At 36.7% G+C, this 18,439-nt stretch overlaps 1 protein-coding gene across 1 annotated transcript in view; it reads right to left on the bottom strand.

The window, feature by feature from the left end:
- Window positions 1–18,439, bottom strand: part of LOC6040790 — a 93,882-nt gene that overhangs the window by 63,693 nt on the left and 11,750 nt on the right. Inside the window, exon 2 of the mRNA XM_038257272.1 lies at window positions 3,904–4,070. Within this exon, the coding sequence (XP_038113200.1) occupies window positions 3,904–4,070 (167 nt within the window). The remainder of the gene's footprint in view (window positions 1–3,903; window positions 4,071–18,439) is intronic.

The following is an 18,439-nucleotide window of genomic DNA, read 5'->3' as shown; positions in this document are numbered from 1 at the left end:
CCAAAGTTCATTTTTAGAGCAAGATTATAGCCTTACCTCAGTAAGGAAGGCAAAATTCATAGCTCGAGTTGAAATGCTGTCAAGGCAAACTTATGTGAAATTGGATGATTTTTCCGGTAAAAATATTAACGAGACTTAAAACTCAAATCTCACAAATAGAAATTGATAAATATCACCGAAAAATAACCAAAATCGCAGATTTTCAAACATTTTTATTTTTAAAGCCGCTGTATCTTCACAAGGATTGGGATATTGGTCAAATTGTTTCCAATGGCCTTTGAAAATTTTGATGCATAGACCATTTTTTCAAAAAACAGATTTTGTAAATGATGTTTGTATTTTTCTAGGAATGTTGCTCAAACCTTATTTTTTCGTGAGTATTTTTGTAACATCCATTTTTACAAAAATTTTGAAGGAAAAAAAATCGTGGACTTTTCAACTGAAAATTCACAAAATCTAATAGAAGGGGCGTGTTTTTTTCTTTCAGTGTTTTTTTAAACCCATCTCATTTTCTACAAGTTTTGTCTTGGACCACACTTTGACACACGGCTTCGAGATATAGCAATATTAAAATTACTAAATACAAAAATACTTAAATAACATACGCCCATCCCGAAAGCCATTCTCGAGTGTTGAAATTTCTTGATTCAAAAATATTCAAAACATTGTTTTCAGAAAGATCGAAATATTTCACTAATCTTTCATATTTTAACATTGAAAATCAGACCATTAGTTGCGGAATTTTTCGGACAAAATAAAACTGTTCATGGCTGTATTCTGAAAAAGGTGCACTTAATAAAAAAAATTGTTCAGTACTTTTCGATTGCAAATTCGTTTTGGGTAATTCTCCGCCAACTCACACAGCAGTTGCCCCGACCCCACTATGGGGTATTTCCATATAAGCGAGCGGCCAAAAATATTTTTTTGCTTTTTTGTGACTTTTTTGTGTTGTTTATATTTAGTATAATGAAAACAAATGAAATTTGATATTTTTCCAAAAAAAAGTTTAATTTTCGATTTTTTCATATATTTGAGCCACATGCATTAAAGTGGTGAATTTTAATATTCTTGCTCTGTCTATTTGATGCACGGAATGGCGGTTTATGCTATGTTAAAGTTTCTGATTTACGTTCAATCTCCCTCCCTTTTTCTTGAGTTGAAATCCACCTCTCTTTGAAGAAACCCCCCTCCAATTAAAATTTGATTTTTGCGGTGTTTTAGAATTTTAGACGGTTTATTTTATGGAACATTGTATGGATTCTCGTCCACGTTTTTGGTTGATCCACTTGCTAAATTTACGTTTTCCACGATAGATTCTTCTAAATCAAAATCACTATGTAACCGATTGTCGTTAGATTACTTAAAATATGAACTTCTTCTATGGGCTTTTGTATACCTCGTTTTGAAGCTACAGAACAACGTGCGTAGTTTTTCCTCTGTGGTTTTTCCCCGAGTTGATCATGTGATGGTTCTGCAATGTTGTAATTCTTACAAATATACTCGAAAGCAGTTCTCACGTTTTGAGAATAGTGCTTCGTTATATCGTACAGGGACACTACGGTATTATTATCCATACTTTCAAAAGAACACAACAAACTGATACGAATATTCGACGAATCGTTTCTGTAAAATACTTAGAATAGGAATTTCTAATGGGACCATCCACAAACCACGTGGACACTTTTTTGGAAATCTCAACCCCCTCGTGGACAATTGTCCATACAAAAAAACTTTTTGTATGGAGTGTGGACAATCGCCATACCCCCTAAAGTGTCCACGTGGTTTATGGATGGTCCCAATTTTATTAAACGTACCTAAGTACCAACAAAGTCATGAATATCAAATCAATTTCAAAACCTACATAGCAGGTACGTCATTTCTGCCTCCGCAGGTAAATAACGTGATTTTAACCAAGCGTATACGCGAAATCATTAATTTCCTTGCATGAATCAAAATGTTCAAAATGGCATAACTCAAAAAGTGCACATAAGTGCACTTTGAAATTTGGAGACAAGTTAGGACATGGTTCAAATTTTAAGCTGCAAAATTTTCAGATCGCACAAATGCACACAAAAAAAGTACTCCATTAACAAATTTGAAAAAAACTAAATTTTGAATAAAAATCCATCTTTTTTGATTTTTATTATTTTTTTTAGCCTGTAAAAGTTTGTTTTGTAAAATATTATTGAAAAGTTGAATCAATTACCTTTCTGAATATATATATAATGATGCAGGAAAAAATACATAAACAGCTACACAGTACAACTATGAAAAATAATCATTTTTTTGTCAAAAAACATGTTTTTTCTTAACATTTTCGCCTTTGAAGGTCTGCAATTCAGTGAATTTTGAACCTACAACTTTCAAACTCCGGATTTTTCTTAGTTAGAATGTTTATTTTCGAAAAAAAATACCAAAAAAATAATTAGAGTATGTCGGTTTTTCGATTTATGGCCGCCTGAAACCCCATAGTGGACCCCTCTTCAATTTGCGTGAAACTTTGTCCTAAGGGGTAACTGATCACGAATCCTAGGTCCGTTTTTTGATATCTCGTGACGGAGGGGCGGTAGAACCCCTTCCATTTTTGAACAAGCGAAAAAATAGGTGTTTTTCAATAATTTGCAGTCTAAAACGGTGATGGGATAGAAATTAGGTGTCAAAGGGATTTTTATGTAAAATTAGACGCCCGATTTGATAGCGTACTCAGAATTTTGAAAAAACGTATTTTGTCATCGAAAAAACACTAAAAAGTTTTAAAAACTCTGCCATTTTCTGTTACTCAACTGTAATTTTTTTTAGAACATGTCTTTTTAAGGGAAATTTAATGTTCTTTTCGAATCTACACTAACCCAGAAGGGTCATTTTTTCATTTAGAACAAAAAATTTCATTTTTAAATTTCGTGTTTTTTTCTAACTTTGCAGGGTAATTTTTTAGAGTATAACAATGTTGTACAAAGTTGTAGAGCAGGCAATTACAAAAAAAATGATACATAAACATTAAGGGTTTGCTTATAAACATCACTAGTTATCGCGATTTTACGAAAAAAAAAGTTTGAAAAAATTACTTTTTGCGTTTCTCTTTGTTTCGTCGTCCGTGTCTGTCAAAACCTTCAAAAAATTTTTTCGTGAAATCGCAATAAATCGTGACGTTTATAAGCAAACCCCTTATGTTTGTATAAAAAAAATTATGTAATTGTCCGCTCTACAGCTTTGTAGAACATTGTTACACTCTAAAAAATAACCTCGCAAAGTTAGAAAATAAAAATGAAATTGTAAAATTAAAAAAAAATGTTTCAAATGACAAAAATAACCTTCTGGGTCAATGTAGATTCAAAAAGTACATTAAATTTCCCTTAAAATTACATGTTCCAATTTTTATTTACAGTTGAGTAACGGAAAATGGCAGAGTTTTTAAAACTTTTTTAGTGTTTTTTTCGATGAAAAATACGCTTTTTCGGAATTCTGAGTACGCCATCAAATCGGGCGTTCAATTTTACATAAATGTCCTTTTGACATCAAATTTCTATCTCATCACCGTTTAAAGCTGCAAATTATTGAAAAAAACACCTCTTCGTTCGCATGTTCAAAAATGAAAGGGGTCGTACCGCCCCTCCGTCACGAGATATGAAAAAACGGACCTAGGATTCGTGATCAGGGACAAAAGTTACCTCTTAGGACAAAGTTTCACGCAAATCAAAGAGGAGTCGGAGCTACAATCGATCACTCAATATACAATCGATCAACATATGAGGAAGTTTCCTTTGATTGCTGGGATCGTTCATAATGAATTCCAGCCCAATGTTTGTACAAATCACTACCATAAACATTTACTTTTACAAGTTTAACACTAGCAAACTTGAAATCATATATCTACCTCCGGTTATGTTTATGTTTATACGTTACCTCTGATTAACGGAGTTGAAAGGTGACGAAGACGCCGATGACGACGACGACGACGAGGATGAGCTCAGCAGATCTTTGCAGGAGTATCGCTCGCAGGCACAGTGCTTGGTGGTAACGTTGAGGCTCGACGAGTTCGCCAGACAGGTGATTAATTCCATCTGCGGTGGCTGTCACGACCAGATTGGAATCGTTCGCGAGGCGTTTTTGGATCGTGATGTCGCGAGCGCGCGGCCACATTGTCCATGAATGGAGAGGGTCGCACAGCAGAAACCGTTCATCGACGCCGGATGATTATCGGGTGGACATGGAAATAAAAACAAGGAAAAAAAATCATCAGCAATCAATTATGTATTCCTCGTGTACTCGCGTCGCAAAGAGCTGATCATTATTTGTGTTCATTTAGAGCTTGTTTTTGCTTCTTCTATACGCTGTTCAATAACATTGATTTCATAGAACATTCTCTGTAGGACTACGTGCCCTCCGAACACATCCCTCCTTCCTCTGATGCTCCGAGGGTTACTGGGTTGAGGCTCGATAATAGACCAGACAATTTATTTTACATTTCAATTTCTCGTGGTGTGTTGTCTGGACTGGAAATTCTAAGTGAAAATGGTGATTGATGATTATTAAAAATCACTTTCTTCTGCTTTCTTAACAGTTATTAAACCCATTTCAACCTAACCATAACTCTTAACAATTTATATCATGAAAATATCACTTCACTATCAATTTTTGATCCTTGAAATTGTTGAAAAGAATAATTCTTTTATTCTGTACATTACATTATCACTGGAACGCCCAACGCATGTCCAACTTACACGGACGCCCAAGCCTCCCAAAAAAGGTGGAACGGTAACTTCAATTCGCTGATTCTCGGGCATTACTCAACCAATCGGGACGATTCTTGTTTCCAGTGATTTGTAAGAAAGTCTAGATGGTCCTAAAATTTTGCAGAACTTGATTTGAACAAATCTGTAATTTTTGCGACCGAAAACATCGTTCCACCTTTTTAAAACGACTGCCTCCGCGGAATTTTTGGCGAATTTTTTTACACGTGAAAAAAAGTTGGAACGATGTTTTTGATCGCAAAAATTACAGATTTGATCAAATTAAGTTCTGCAAGGTTCTAGAATCATCTAGACATCCTAACTGGAAAGAAGAATCATCTTGATTGGTTGAGTTATGCCCGAGAACCATTGAGTTGAAGTTACCGTTCCAACGTATCTTAGAGTATTGAAAACATAACTTCACCATTTTTTAATATGTGATGTGAAATTTTCCGAGGAATCCGATAAAAATATTTTCAGACATAGACCCTTTGGTCCCGAGACCTTCAAAACAGCATTTTAAGTTTTCATACGACGGGTCTCGTGGCGCAGGGGTAGCGGCTTCGGCTGCCGATCCCGATGATGCTATGAGACGCGGGTTCGATTCCCGCCTTATCCACTGAGCTTCTATCGGATGGTGAAGTAAAACGTCGATCCCGGTTTCTCCTGTCTCGTCAGAGGCGCTGGAGCAGAAATCCCACGTTAGAGGAAGGCCATGCCCCGGGGGGCGTAGTGCCAATAGTTTCGTTACGACCTTTTCAAATGTTAAGCTAGATTTTTGAAACTTTTTACTATTTTTCCCAAATAGCCAAACTAATCACCTTTCATTTGCAGCTAAAATAGGATGAAATGGCGCGGAGAGATGATTTTTTGAAAAAAGTGGTTTTTGCGAAAAATGACGAAAATTTCCATTTTTCGGACCACCCTAACACGGCGTAGGTCACCCTAATGGCCAAACAAAAAATACTGGTCTAATTATTTCGGCCAAGAAACCCCCAGAAAAAATTTGAACCCGATCGTAGAACTTTTTTTTCGAATCATGCTATTTTCGTGGGGAATTGCTGTATATTTTTAAGCTATTATAACGGCCATATCAAATATTATTTTAAGTTTTTGTTTTGTTATTATTTATACCTTTTACTGAATGAAAAAAAAATTACTGTACCAAAAAATAGAAATTTACTTATTTTAAATTCAACTCCCTATCGAACTCGATCAGAGCTGAAGGAAAAAATCATAACATAAAATGTGTAAACCTAACTAACAAAAATAAAAATAAAACTATTTTTCAATTATCTGTTCAAACAAGAATAATAAATATAACTCTTCAAACAGTTCTATAAGTTTAAACGAATAAAAAATTTCTTTTTTTTTCTTAAACTTAATTTGTTTAAAGTTTCGAACATGAAATAATAGAACTTCTGTCAAAATTTGCTTTTTATATTTTGAAGAACTGCTCGTTTTTTTAGAGGATTTTTAAAGTCTTAGAAAGTAATCGATATTTAAAAAAATGTAGAAATAAAAAGACTTTTTTTGCTTATGATTACAGTCATCTCACATATTCGGAACACCAACAAATTCGGAACACTTTTGTGATAATTTGTCAACAGCATGCCATCTTTTCTTTCAACCCTTCTGTATTTCGGACCTTTATTTGGACATTCTTTTGCTATTTCACTAGTAAAAGTAGTACTTTAAAACAAAAAATTGCATTTCAAGACTTTTTCATTGTTATTGTTATTGTGCCTCCCACAATGGAGCACTTCCATTCGAGCAGTTTTTGCTTTTTTCTACAATATATTTCTTATGGAGCGAACTGTCAAAAACTGCTCGACTGCTGGAACATCTGAATTTAACTGATATTTTCACAAAAAAAACATATCGGACCATTCATAAATCAAATCTAAGATTGAATTTCGTTGGTTTCAGTGCGTGAAGTCATTATTTTGTAAAAAATATGTACTCATGGAGAGAACCAAAGTTTGTTAACATCCGTGAGAAAAAAGTGTTCCGAATTTGTGGATTTCAAAGGTCAAAGTTTTTCGTCAAAAACTTTACATAAAAGTAAAAATTTGCAGTTGTTCGATACAGCATTCGAAAGATCGCAAGAAAAGCTTTCAGATGAAGGTAAAAGCGAATCATTAAGTTCAATTATCGATTTGCTATGATTTTTTGAACATTGGCCGATCTGTAAACTGTTCCGAATGTGGAGGGATGACTGTAGATGAATTCAAGAACCGAGTTTTATTTATGAAAGTCAAACAATTTTTAAAGAAATATTTATTCGCATTTGAAAGAAGGGTGTCATAAGTTGGACATTTCAAAATTATTTGAGAGCGAAATTAATTATTAAAACAAAATTTCGTTTTGCAAAGAATAACATGAGTAAAAACATGGAATTACTGCGAATTGAACGAGGAACGATGCACGCGCACCCGCAACCACAACGAGACCCCAAATCGGGGTTGACCATCGAACCCCGACCGACGTGCATGACAGGAAGCTGATTGAAACACTCTCGCTGTCATCGCGATGTAGAATATGCCCCCGAGCAGGGGGGAGAGGACGCTCCGGAAAATGCAGTCCGTATTACTGAGGAGGAGCCCCCAGTAGTCAATGCGGTTGTTATAAATAATGATGATAGTAAAATGCAATCCGCTCTCTGCACAAGGGATAATTGTTTCAAGCGGAGAGGTCATTTTTCCCTTTTTCGATTTGCCGAGCTGTCAGCAGAAAATTTTCCCCTCGGGGGTGTTACGATGGAACAAATCCTGGTCGATGGTTCAATCCAATGGGGAAGAACACCAAGGAAAATATTTTTTAATTAAATGTTGCGTATCCTTTTATTTTTCAATAAAAGTTTTTCACTGTGCATCAAATCTATCTACATTGTGTTACAAAATGCTGTTTTTATATTAAACCCACAGATTGTAAAACGCTCTCCCTCGAGAAGACTCCAGTTCCTGATTGCAATAGTCGTAATTCTATACAGCGATTATGTCTCCTCTGCCGGCGGGTAGCACCGATTAAGCATCGATTGATTGACTGATGCTTGCTTGTTTAAAAGTCAATGAAAAATAACGTCCATTTAGCGACAAATAAAAAGTCGTCTTTCCATACGGATTTCCATTTGTGATTCAATTTCAATATGATTATTTGTGAAAGATTGTTGCAAACGAGCTTGCATTAAGTGTCTTTGTCTTATTAGTTCGCATAACTTATCGACATAACCTTATTAAATTTTAGTTTTTATAGTGAAGGCAGTTAAGAAATGTGGCTCAAAATGTATTTCATTTTATTTTATTCAAGCAGATAATAAAACAAAAACTGTTACATTGATTCCTGCTTATTTTTGCATTTTATGTGAAATTCAAAATCCCTGCATAAAATATCCAATTGACAAAACACTGCCAAAACTTCGACATCTTTTGATGGCGTTCACCGAACTATACCGGTTCATCGAATTTCAGCTCTCTCCTCAACCCATCCATGTTATCAACCCACCAATTCCATTTGTCACCGGAACAACGCTCATCGGGCAGCAGCATTTTATTTAGTTTTTAGCCCGAACCACGCCATGTCCATGTAAAATAGATTAGAACACCGTTTGGCCGGAGCATGCCGCCAGAATCTGGGCTAAACTCCGACTGACATGCCGTATCGAAGGCACACATATTCACACACCGGGGACCAGCACTATCCGGAACACGAGCTTTTATTAACATTTTTATTCTCATCCAATTTTATTTTTCCACGCTATATTTTATTCACAATAAATCAACAGTGGACAGGGTTTTCGCTTTTTGGTCATCGATTCGGCCGCTGCCGCTGGCCAGTCAGTCAGTGTTACCGACCAGCAGCGGTCTTATATTGGCACATGGTCGGATTTTCAGGGTGGTCATTTCATGAATGCAATCAACAAAATTGTCGATTTGAAATAGATTTTTTTATTTTGAAATGTGTTTATGAAACATATCGAACAACTTCACGATAGTAATTTTTTTGCAATCCAATATCGGACACATAGTTGTTGAGGTATCGCCACTCAAAAATCGCCTTTTCTAGATTTTTTCCACAGTTTTCGAAGATCATGTTTTTTTTTAAATCGGCAACACTGCCAAATTAAATGACTAAGAGGCAGCGATGGTTTGCTGAGAAGAGGATTTCATCTTTAAAGTGGACAACTCTAGAGTTTTTTTTTTGTAAAGGTCCTATAAACTATTGTTTTCAATATGTTTATAGGACCTATTCAAAAAAAACTCTTGGACTGTTTCGCAATAAATGGAAAAGTGTGCTAGTTATCGAAGTGTGTAGGTACGTGATACGCTCATTTCTTTTGAGATGTTGAGGATTTCTAAAAATTTTGAATTTTGGATTGCATGAAAAGAAACTCAATCCGAGTCATTCTCCGCCAACATACACGAAATTGGAAAAAGAAGTTACCCCGACTCCTTTTCAGTTTCCTTAAAACTTTGCTAGAGGAAATTTTGAACCCTGATCACCAATTCGAGGTCCATTTTTCTGGACTTTTATTAAGACCAGACATGCATCGGCACTATGAGCTCTTTCTAACGGCACTCAGCTTGTTCTAGATGGCATTTTCGTTTAAAGCAATGTTATGCTTGTTGCTAGGTAAAAATCTCTTGGTTTTGGCTTGAATAATGTGTAGAAAACATTGGTTCATTGGAAAACCCAATTTTAGCTATATTTTCATGTAAATGTTCTCTTAAGCTCTCAAGAAGAACTTCTTAAAAGCTCTTTGAGTGCAATTAAGAGTTCTTAACCTATATCTCAGTTGGGTTTCAAAATAATCTCTCAGGGTCTTCGGGAGCCTTGAAGACAAGCGTAATTAGCGTATTCTAATCACTGGCACGACATGGTGGGTATCTTCTACGTGAAATGCCAAGCAAGTTCTTCTAAAAGAGGAGTTAGAGCGGATGCATGTCTGATTAAGACACGTTTTTCAGTGATTTGAAGCTCGACACCGTGAAGAGAAAGAGATTTTGTGGCGTACTTAAAATTCCAAAAGAACGTATTTTTCACCAACAAGTAAAATTAAATTTAAAATTACGTGTTTTTTGTAACTTTGCAGGGTCACTTTTTATTTCTGCATGTTCAACAAAAACAAAAATGTTATTGATCACGGGATTTCGAAAAATGTACCTCGGATTTGTGATCAAGGACCATAATTACCCCTTAAAAACAAAGTTTTGAGGAAATCGAAGAGGGCTCCGGGCAACTGCTGTGTGAGTTGGCGGAGAACGACCCATCTGGAAAAAGGGATTACAGTCAAACGTCTTTTACGCGAATTTTGGTTCACGCGTACAAAAATTTTACCCCATTGTGAATTTTTCGCGTAAAAAGAGTTCGCGCTTTTTTGAATTACTCGCGTAAAAAGAGTTTTCAATATTTTTTAGTTTTATAAAGAAATATTATTTTTAAATAATAAAAATGAAATTACAGGTTATCGGGAATTCCAAATAGCTTCAATGACCTACGCTGGATACTCTGCAGCAGGTTGAGATGTTCTGGGTTATCCAAGAACATCCGGAAGTTATGAACTGAATATCTACCTGTTCAACAAGGGTCTTTACCGATGTATTCACCTCGGTGATAATGGGATCTAAGGGGACCCTGAGCAAAAATTTACAACCAAAAAATTCACTCAAATTAAAAGTGTCTATTTAATATGTTAAACTGCCTTACCCAAAGCGTTCTCAGTCTCAGATGGTATTCCAAGATGTCCCCTACAAGCTGCAGGTCGAACCGAGTTGATATCTGGATGGAACACTTTTCTTATTTGAGTTTGAAAATTATGCTATTTTTTTCACTAAATTTCCAATAACTCCCTCAAGATTTAATTAAATTGGATGCTTCTCCCTGCGTTTTGTTGCATTTTTTAGCCCTTTCAGATGCATTTTAAATTTTGAAACTAAATTAAATTTTGCCTAAGTTATAGCCTTTTAAAGATTTTTGACGTTTTTAAACCTTCAAACTTTGTGTCCCGATTGACCCCACTTCCTGTTGACCTAGAGTGCTCATATTTGGGCCAGATGCTAGTTTTATATGTGCAAATAACCCCTGAAAATTTCAGGCAGATTGGTGAGGTCGATGCGAGATGGGAATGCTTTGCTCGTGGACTTGCTCTTAAGTAAATCACGATGAATAATCTATTAAGTCTCAAGTTACACAGCAGTTCTTTTAACTAGCTGTAAGGATAAAAATGGTAAAACATTGGTTTTTTTAAACTGTTGTTCAACAAGTTTGCTACCAAGGGTCACCTTGAACTTTTTTTCCTACAAATTTACTTATTGATGGTACATAATTATCATTAGTCATTTACACGCATTTACACTTACCAGGATTAGGACTCATTTACAGTTACATCAAGCTGTTAGAAACTACAAAAAAAAACCCTTTAAAAAATCGAGCAGCCACCCTGCCCAGCCCTAGTATCTCTTCGCGAGGACAGCACGGCAGAGCGCCGTCCGGTGGACATCGTCGCATCGCTTGACTGCAATCAACTCGGGATTTTGTGTTTGTTTGTTGTTTGCTTATCCGTTGAAATTTCCTCGCCAGACGATTCCGTACCTCGGGTCCCGGGTCCGTTTGGAGTCCGGCTTACGGCCGTGGTGGCCACTCGGTCGGTCCTCAGTAAGCGGGGCGTTTTGGAAAAACCTTTTTTTTTTCTCCAATCGCTGCGTTCCGTGTTCACAGTTCTATTTAGGTTTGTCGTTGGCCAAAATATGTCTACAAACGGGACGCCACACACACAATTTCCATACGGTGCGTCGGACCAATCCGGAGGATACCACCACCGGGGCGGTAAACGATGGCCACATGTTTTGTTTAACGGTCAGCAAACAATAACCGGACGTGGACAAGCGGTCAACTGGTTTGGGGAAGCGGGGACGACAATCTGCCAAACGACGTCACCGGAACGTCCTCGACAATTGCGATATACCTCGATGTTTTGTGAGTTGGATTGGTGGAGGTTTGAGGCATGTGTGTCCAGGGATCCATCAATCAGTGAGTTGTGGCCTCAAGACAGGGTTCAGAGCTGCTGTAAATATGGTTTGTGGATTACACGCAATTTAAAGTTTGCAATTTTACGTTTTGCATAAAAACTCATCTATAAGGCAATTGCAATCCCGTAGGATCAACAAACTTATTATTATTCAGGCGACCTCATTTTGACAAGGAAAATCAGTTTCACTGTAATCCTCTTTAGTAAGAAGGTCAAAAAGTAAAACAGTCTAATATGATAATCTGATTGCAACATCCGATCAATGTTAATCTTATTGTAGAAACTCGTTCGTGGCCTGGACTATAATCTAATAGAGAAATTTCCGATAAAATTCTAAATGAATAATTTTAGAATAATAATTTATAACAATAATTGTACCGGGAACCGTGGTGTAGGGGTAAGCGTGGTTGCCTCTCATCCAGTCGGCTTGGGTTCGATCCCAGACGGTCGCGGTGGCATTTTTCGATACGTGATTTGTCTGACCAAGCCTTCCATCGGACGGGAAAGTAAGTGTTGGTCCCGGTCTAACCTAGAGGGTTAGGTCGTTAGCTCAATCCAGGTGTAGGAGTCGTCTCCCTGGGTCCTGCCTCGGTGGAGTCGCTGGTAGGCAGATGGACTCACAATCCAAAGGTCGTCAGTTCGGATCCCAGGGTGGATGGAGGCTAAGGTGTAAAAAGAGATTTGCAATTGCCTCAACAATCAAGCCTTCGGACACCTACTTTCGAGTAGGAATCTCGCAATCGAGAACGCCAAGGCAATGCTGTAGAGCGAATAATTTGATTTTGATTTTTGAATTTAAAAAAAAAATCGTGATAATCGGAACATTTTTATACTGGAACACAACAATAAACAAATGATAAATCAATGCAAACGATATGCAAGAATTGCGAATTATGTTCTAAAAATAACACATGTCCAATTCCAATTAAAGTCGATCAGTTTGTCAAAGGCGCCCAAGTTTGCACTCAATCACGCAATGACTGATGGTTCGTTACAGATGTAAATGAGGTTATGATTGCGTGCCAATTGGCCGATCAAATCTCTCCTAATCAATTCCTGAAACACATCCCAGCAGTCCAGCAGACTCTCTAATGCTGATGTGTTTGCCGTTGGTGGTTGGTTCTACATCCACACCTAATAATCTCACTCGATATAAATCAATAACGCGTCACAACGGCCGCATTAGACCCGTCAATTGGGATGTAAATTCCGATTAGCATAAGGCCGGCTGGCCGGCCGGCGTGGTTTGATGCGAACCCCCATATTATTATGACACAACACGACAGCTTTAAATCATCCTCTCGATACATGAGCACTGTCGGATCCCCACTTTCCGCACGATTTGGCGTGGCTAATTGATTACAAAACCCCGGGCACAAGGAGCAAACACCAACCCCGTTTCATTCCGTGGTCACCTCTCCCGAAGCAAAGGGAGATTTAAAACCATCCGGACCGCCGCCGCCGGAATCAGAACGTCAGATTCATTATGCCAAACAGCTAAAACAAACTCATGAATAAATAATTTACAATTCTCGCGCGCGCGGCATTCGGGTGCCGGCCATCTGTCCTTCCCCGGAATAGATGTTGGATGTTCTGCGGAATGAGTGACGACGACGGTTGTGCCCGATGGAACAACACACCCTTCATCAATTGCAGTGGGTCGCACCGTGGACAGATTGGACGTTGACCAAGTGGACACATGGAATCATGGAAAGCAGCTTACAAAACATCCATGGTTGCTCTATTTAAAAGGTTGTAAAAGTATTCATCTGAATTAAAACGTTGCAAACATTCGTACAGGTAAATTTACGATCTACATTTTTAACAAGGAAGGCGCCGTTATTGATTGTTGCACATTTGGTATTGATTTTTCCACTGAATCCAAATCGTAGTTCTAATTATAAAAGCCTACTAAAATTGATGATCCGATTCGCAGATCTAACTTAGTAAACTTCTTAACTTAATTGCCTAATCTGAAACAAGAAACCACAGTTATGTTACATTACAGCGGCGGTCCCAAAAAACGGGCCAAGAACATACACAAAACTGGGACTCAATTAAACACACCCAAAAACAGCAGTTTCGCCCAGCTTAACCTCCAAAACTAACAGTATCGCCACAAACACAAAACCCGAAATCGTAAAAGCCCATCTAAACATGACTAAATACACTACTAATGATCAGATCACAAGCATTTACCCGGCCCGACAGCATCCCCGCGAAAGGAATCTTCCACTTCCTCAAAAAAGATTTCAACAAAAAACCAGTTGGCAAGTGTTATTACCCACGAGGGAGAGTGGACCCGGGAGGGTCAGATTTTTACGATTCCGCGCGGGCAACTTGTTTTCGCAACTCGAGTGCCTACCTTTGAGCGCCCATCATCAGGCCCCCGATGATCGTCATCAACCGCATGCGAGAGAACCTGCAAAAATAACATCGCCAGCCCAAAAACAAAAAAAAAATCGACAAGTTTCGGAGGGGGGACCTCCTGGAGGTTGTTACGGTACGTTGGCCGTTTATCGAGTTCATCAATCATCAAACAAAAACAAGAGGAAAGAACAACACACATGGCATGAGGAGGGCCTCCGAAAGGAAAGGAACGCGAGCTGGTCCAGGGAACAGGCCAGAAGTGATAACGTAGAAGGCGCTAATTATGTGCCTTTTTGAAAAGTGTGCACTTTTTGGGAATTGAATTGGGCAGAAGCCAAAGAGCCAACAAAACAGACGGAAAAAGCGACATTTTAACTGAGGGCATATTTAACAGTAAGATAATGTAAAGATATGTGTTTATCAGGATTTAAATAAATGAATGTCTTCACAACGCGTCAAATTCAGCAGAATTGGTCAACGATTACCAATTGACATACTTTTTAATACAATCCTGAAGTATCAATGAGTTCATGTTGACCATGTACCTATGCTAATATTTGAATAAAGAAACATTTTAGAAATCTAGATAAAGTTGATTTTTTTTTTAATTGTAGCCATTTTTAAATAAAACCATTTTAAATAATACTTATGATTTTATTCAATTCAATTTTAATTAGCAGAAAATTTTACAAAAGTAATGAATGGCCATCGATCTAATTAATTTCGAGATATCGCTAGTAGAAAAATGAGAGATAATTAGATGACACTGAGACAAACTCTTTTTTTCCCCAATTATTTTTCAGGCTGAATCTCAACAGTCTATCAACAAAATAAACAAAAACAAAAGTTGTAGGAAAATTTCTCAGAAAAATGTTTCAGAGTTGCTTTTTCATCATGGATTATTTATAAATAGCAATAAACTGTACAATTTTAGAAAAAAAAAAAACACCTTAAAATGTTTCAAACATGAAAACGGTGCACTTTACCAAAAAATAAATGTGAGGTCATTTTTTGTTGAAATTTGAATTGGCATCTAAAAATTAAATTTGGAATTGACCATAACACTATTGCAGATTTTTGTTCAAACATCAAATATTTTTTGAAAAAATATTGCTTTGGTTCCAGATTTTTCACTATCCCAAACTTTTTTTAGTTCCTTTATGTATGTATGTATGTATGTATGTATTAGTACCCCCGTCTTGGCAGCACTTGGCCATGACCACAGTATGTTTCAACTGAGACGGTTCGGTTAGTAACCGACTTATATTTTAAGGACCTTAAAAGATTATCATTCTCAATCCAACCATTTGTTATGATATGATTAAATAGACAATGACATTCATGTGACTTGGGCCAGGCGATCCACGACTCCCTCATCCAGTCCATAAAATATATGAAGGCCCTGGGATTATTTTTTGAGAAGGGTTAGTATTTTTGGGGTTGTTAGGCGTTTGAAATATATGGTAATATGGGTTATATAACATAATGAAAACAAATAGAAAATATATAATGTATAACAAATAATAGTCAATATATGCCATAAACTTTGGAAGTTGTTTCGAAGCATCTATTATTTTTAATCAACATAAATCAATTGAATATCTTATCTTGTAATGAAAATAAAACAAATTAAAATAGCAAATTATAGAAAAAAGAACATTAGGGTGCTTGTAAAATTAAATATACCAAAAGCCGCTGGAATTGTAAAGGCTAGGTAACAAAAGCTTCGAAACAGCTTTCAAAGCCTAAAATTTAAACAACTGTCCCAATTTTGGAAGCAGGAATTTTATTATACAATTGTAAATAAAAATAATACATAAAAAAACTAGGCAGACATAGGTTTGTCATTTATTGGAAATGCTTAAAAAAATAGCAATTCATCCAATTGAATAATTATGTCTTGGAAAACTAATTAACAATTAAGTCTTGGAAAACTGCTTAACAAAAATATTACTGATTCCAAAATCGAGACTTAACAAGAAATAACTACTGAATTTTATTAAAAAGACTCCATGATGGTATTTAAAGTGGTCCTGAAAAACAATGATGTTGGAAGTTTTTCAACGCCATTTGAAATATAGAGAGTAATGGTCTAATGGTAATGGTAATATAATGAGCATGAGCATGAGCATGAGCATGAGAGATCACCCATGGTTGCCCCTCCGTTGCTGAACAGAACCGTAATATCCTTTCAGCACTACTGATGATAGGCTTCGACGATCTAGTGGTGTTTGCCTTATCAACAGCATGTATGAATGCGCTGAAAAGATAAAACACCATGATTGCTAAAGCTAGATCAGTTGCGAATAGGTAACAGTCATTGGCCACCAACGGCGCCCGCCATGTCAGTTTGTAGACCTCGATTTTAAGGGACGGGAATGTTAGTTAGCGCAGGTTGCTACTAGGGCAGCTGATTTACTCTGTGCTTACACCCCACGAGCGCCAGGAACCTGAAAACTTGTTAGTAGGATAGGGTGTTTGGTCAGGATTCATCATAGAAGATGATGATGCGACCCAAAATCATAGTGTTTGTTTAACGGTATTTTGTTTTATTCTCAAGGCAAGCAATCGGATGCTGCGGATGAGACATTTCCCGTTTATCTATTGTTAAATTTTAAATGAAATGATTTAGTCTTAGACAGCCGGCTGTGGAAAGATAGAACCAAAATCATATGAAATTAATGAATGAAGGATTGAACAGTGCAATTTTTAACTTGAGATGATTTAACGAGTTTTAAATGATTGATGTTTAGTGAGGTACTGGTTAACGTTGCGAACGACGAGTTACAATGTTTATCGAACTGAAATGGTATGATAAGGTTTTGTTGTTGTTGCACACCGACAACGGACGCAAAAAATTTTGCGACCCAACGAAAAGGCATCGCAAATCGAACTGGCTTACTGTCATCGGGACAGCCAGAGCGAGCCGCACCTTCACACGCACGCAAAAGGAAGCAAAGCATAGCATAGCATAGCATTGGTGTCTACCCGTAGCTGCTACTTCGTTATTGACCAGGACCCCCAAACATTGCTCCGTGGACCACAGATGAAAAGTAGGAACCAATCATCACCCCTTCGCAATTTTCAAAGGTCCCTATCGTGCTGATCAATACTGACGCCGGCCACGACCAGTGGTAAGAACACGGGAATTCGACCGCGATTCTCCAGAAATTCTCCGTCGGCGTGCCTTCCGATCAACGGTGATGTAGGAAGGGCTTCATTCATTAAAATTATTTTATATCATAAGCCTTAAAACATATCCGTCGACGTGCCTTCCGATCCTCGATGATATGGAAAGGACTTAATCCAGCAATACGACTTGCTTGTCTCAAAAAACAAAAATCGGATCGTTTCTATCGAAAATTATATAAAGAGAACAAAAATAAAATTCATCGGCCAACGAACGCGCGAACAAAAAAAAAATGAAAAAAGAAGAAGAAGAAATCCAATCACCCCATGCACTCGAACAGCGACACAAAAGAGACGGAAAATAACACGAAAAAACAGGACTGAGCGTCCACACAGGCACCGCACTACTCGGTCTAATGGTAATGGTAATATAATAATGATAAATATAATAGATGTATTTAAAATATTAAATAAAAAATATCACAAATATAATAATAATATAAAATATAAAAATGTGTTTTCAGATCTTAACAAATGTTTCGAAGTTCAAATCAAAGAAAAAATAAAATAAAATGATCTTATTCAACAACTAATTCTTGTACTAAATATTAAATAGTCCCATATAACTTATTATAAAATTTAATCATATAAATGTTTTTTTAAGGGACAGGAACTTGGATGAGAATATTACATGCAATAATATTAAAAATTATTTGTTATTGAAAACAATAATTTTATTGACAAAAACATCAGTGCAAAGAAAATAATATGCAGCGGCTGAAACCAAACTTTTAGGGATGTAGAGAACAAGAGCTTCGGAACAGTTGTCAAGGCCTAGTTTCAATATCATGTGGACAGTTTATAGTCCCAATTTTAGCAGCTGGTTCTAATAGCGGACCTGACATTTAATTTTACAATAGATACCTGTAATCAGACAAAACTCTATCGAATATTCATTAAATGTAGACACCAGATGGATCCAAAAACTGTTGAGTTAAAATTATTAATGGATTATGGAAAATATAAGTTTGATAAATTTCTTGTTTAAACAATTGTGAATAAATGTACAATAAATGTTGTTGAAACCCGGAAAAGAGACTGTAAAGAAGTATAAGTTATTAAACTAGATTCAGCATTTAAAATTCAAGAATAAAAATACTGAAAAATGGTTGAATTGTAGTAA

Source organism: Culex quinquefasciatus, chromosome 2 (genome assembly GCF_015732765.1).
Source record: "Culex quinquefasciatus strain JHB chromosome 2, VPISU_Cqui_1.0_pri_paternal, whole genome shotgun sequence".
Classification (NCBI taxonomy): Eukaryota; Metazoa; Arthropoda; class Insecta; order Diptera; family Culicidae; genus Culex; species Culex quinquefasciatus.
Note: the sequence above shows the minus strand (reverse complement) of the source record. Positions and strands in the feature narration are given on the sequence as shown.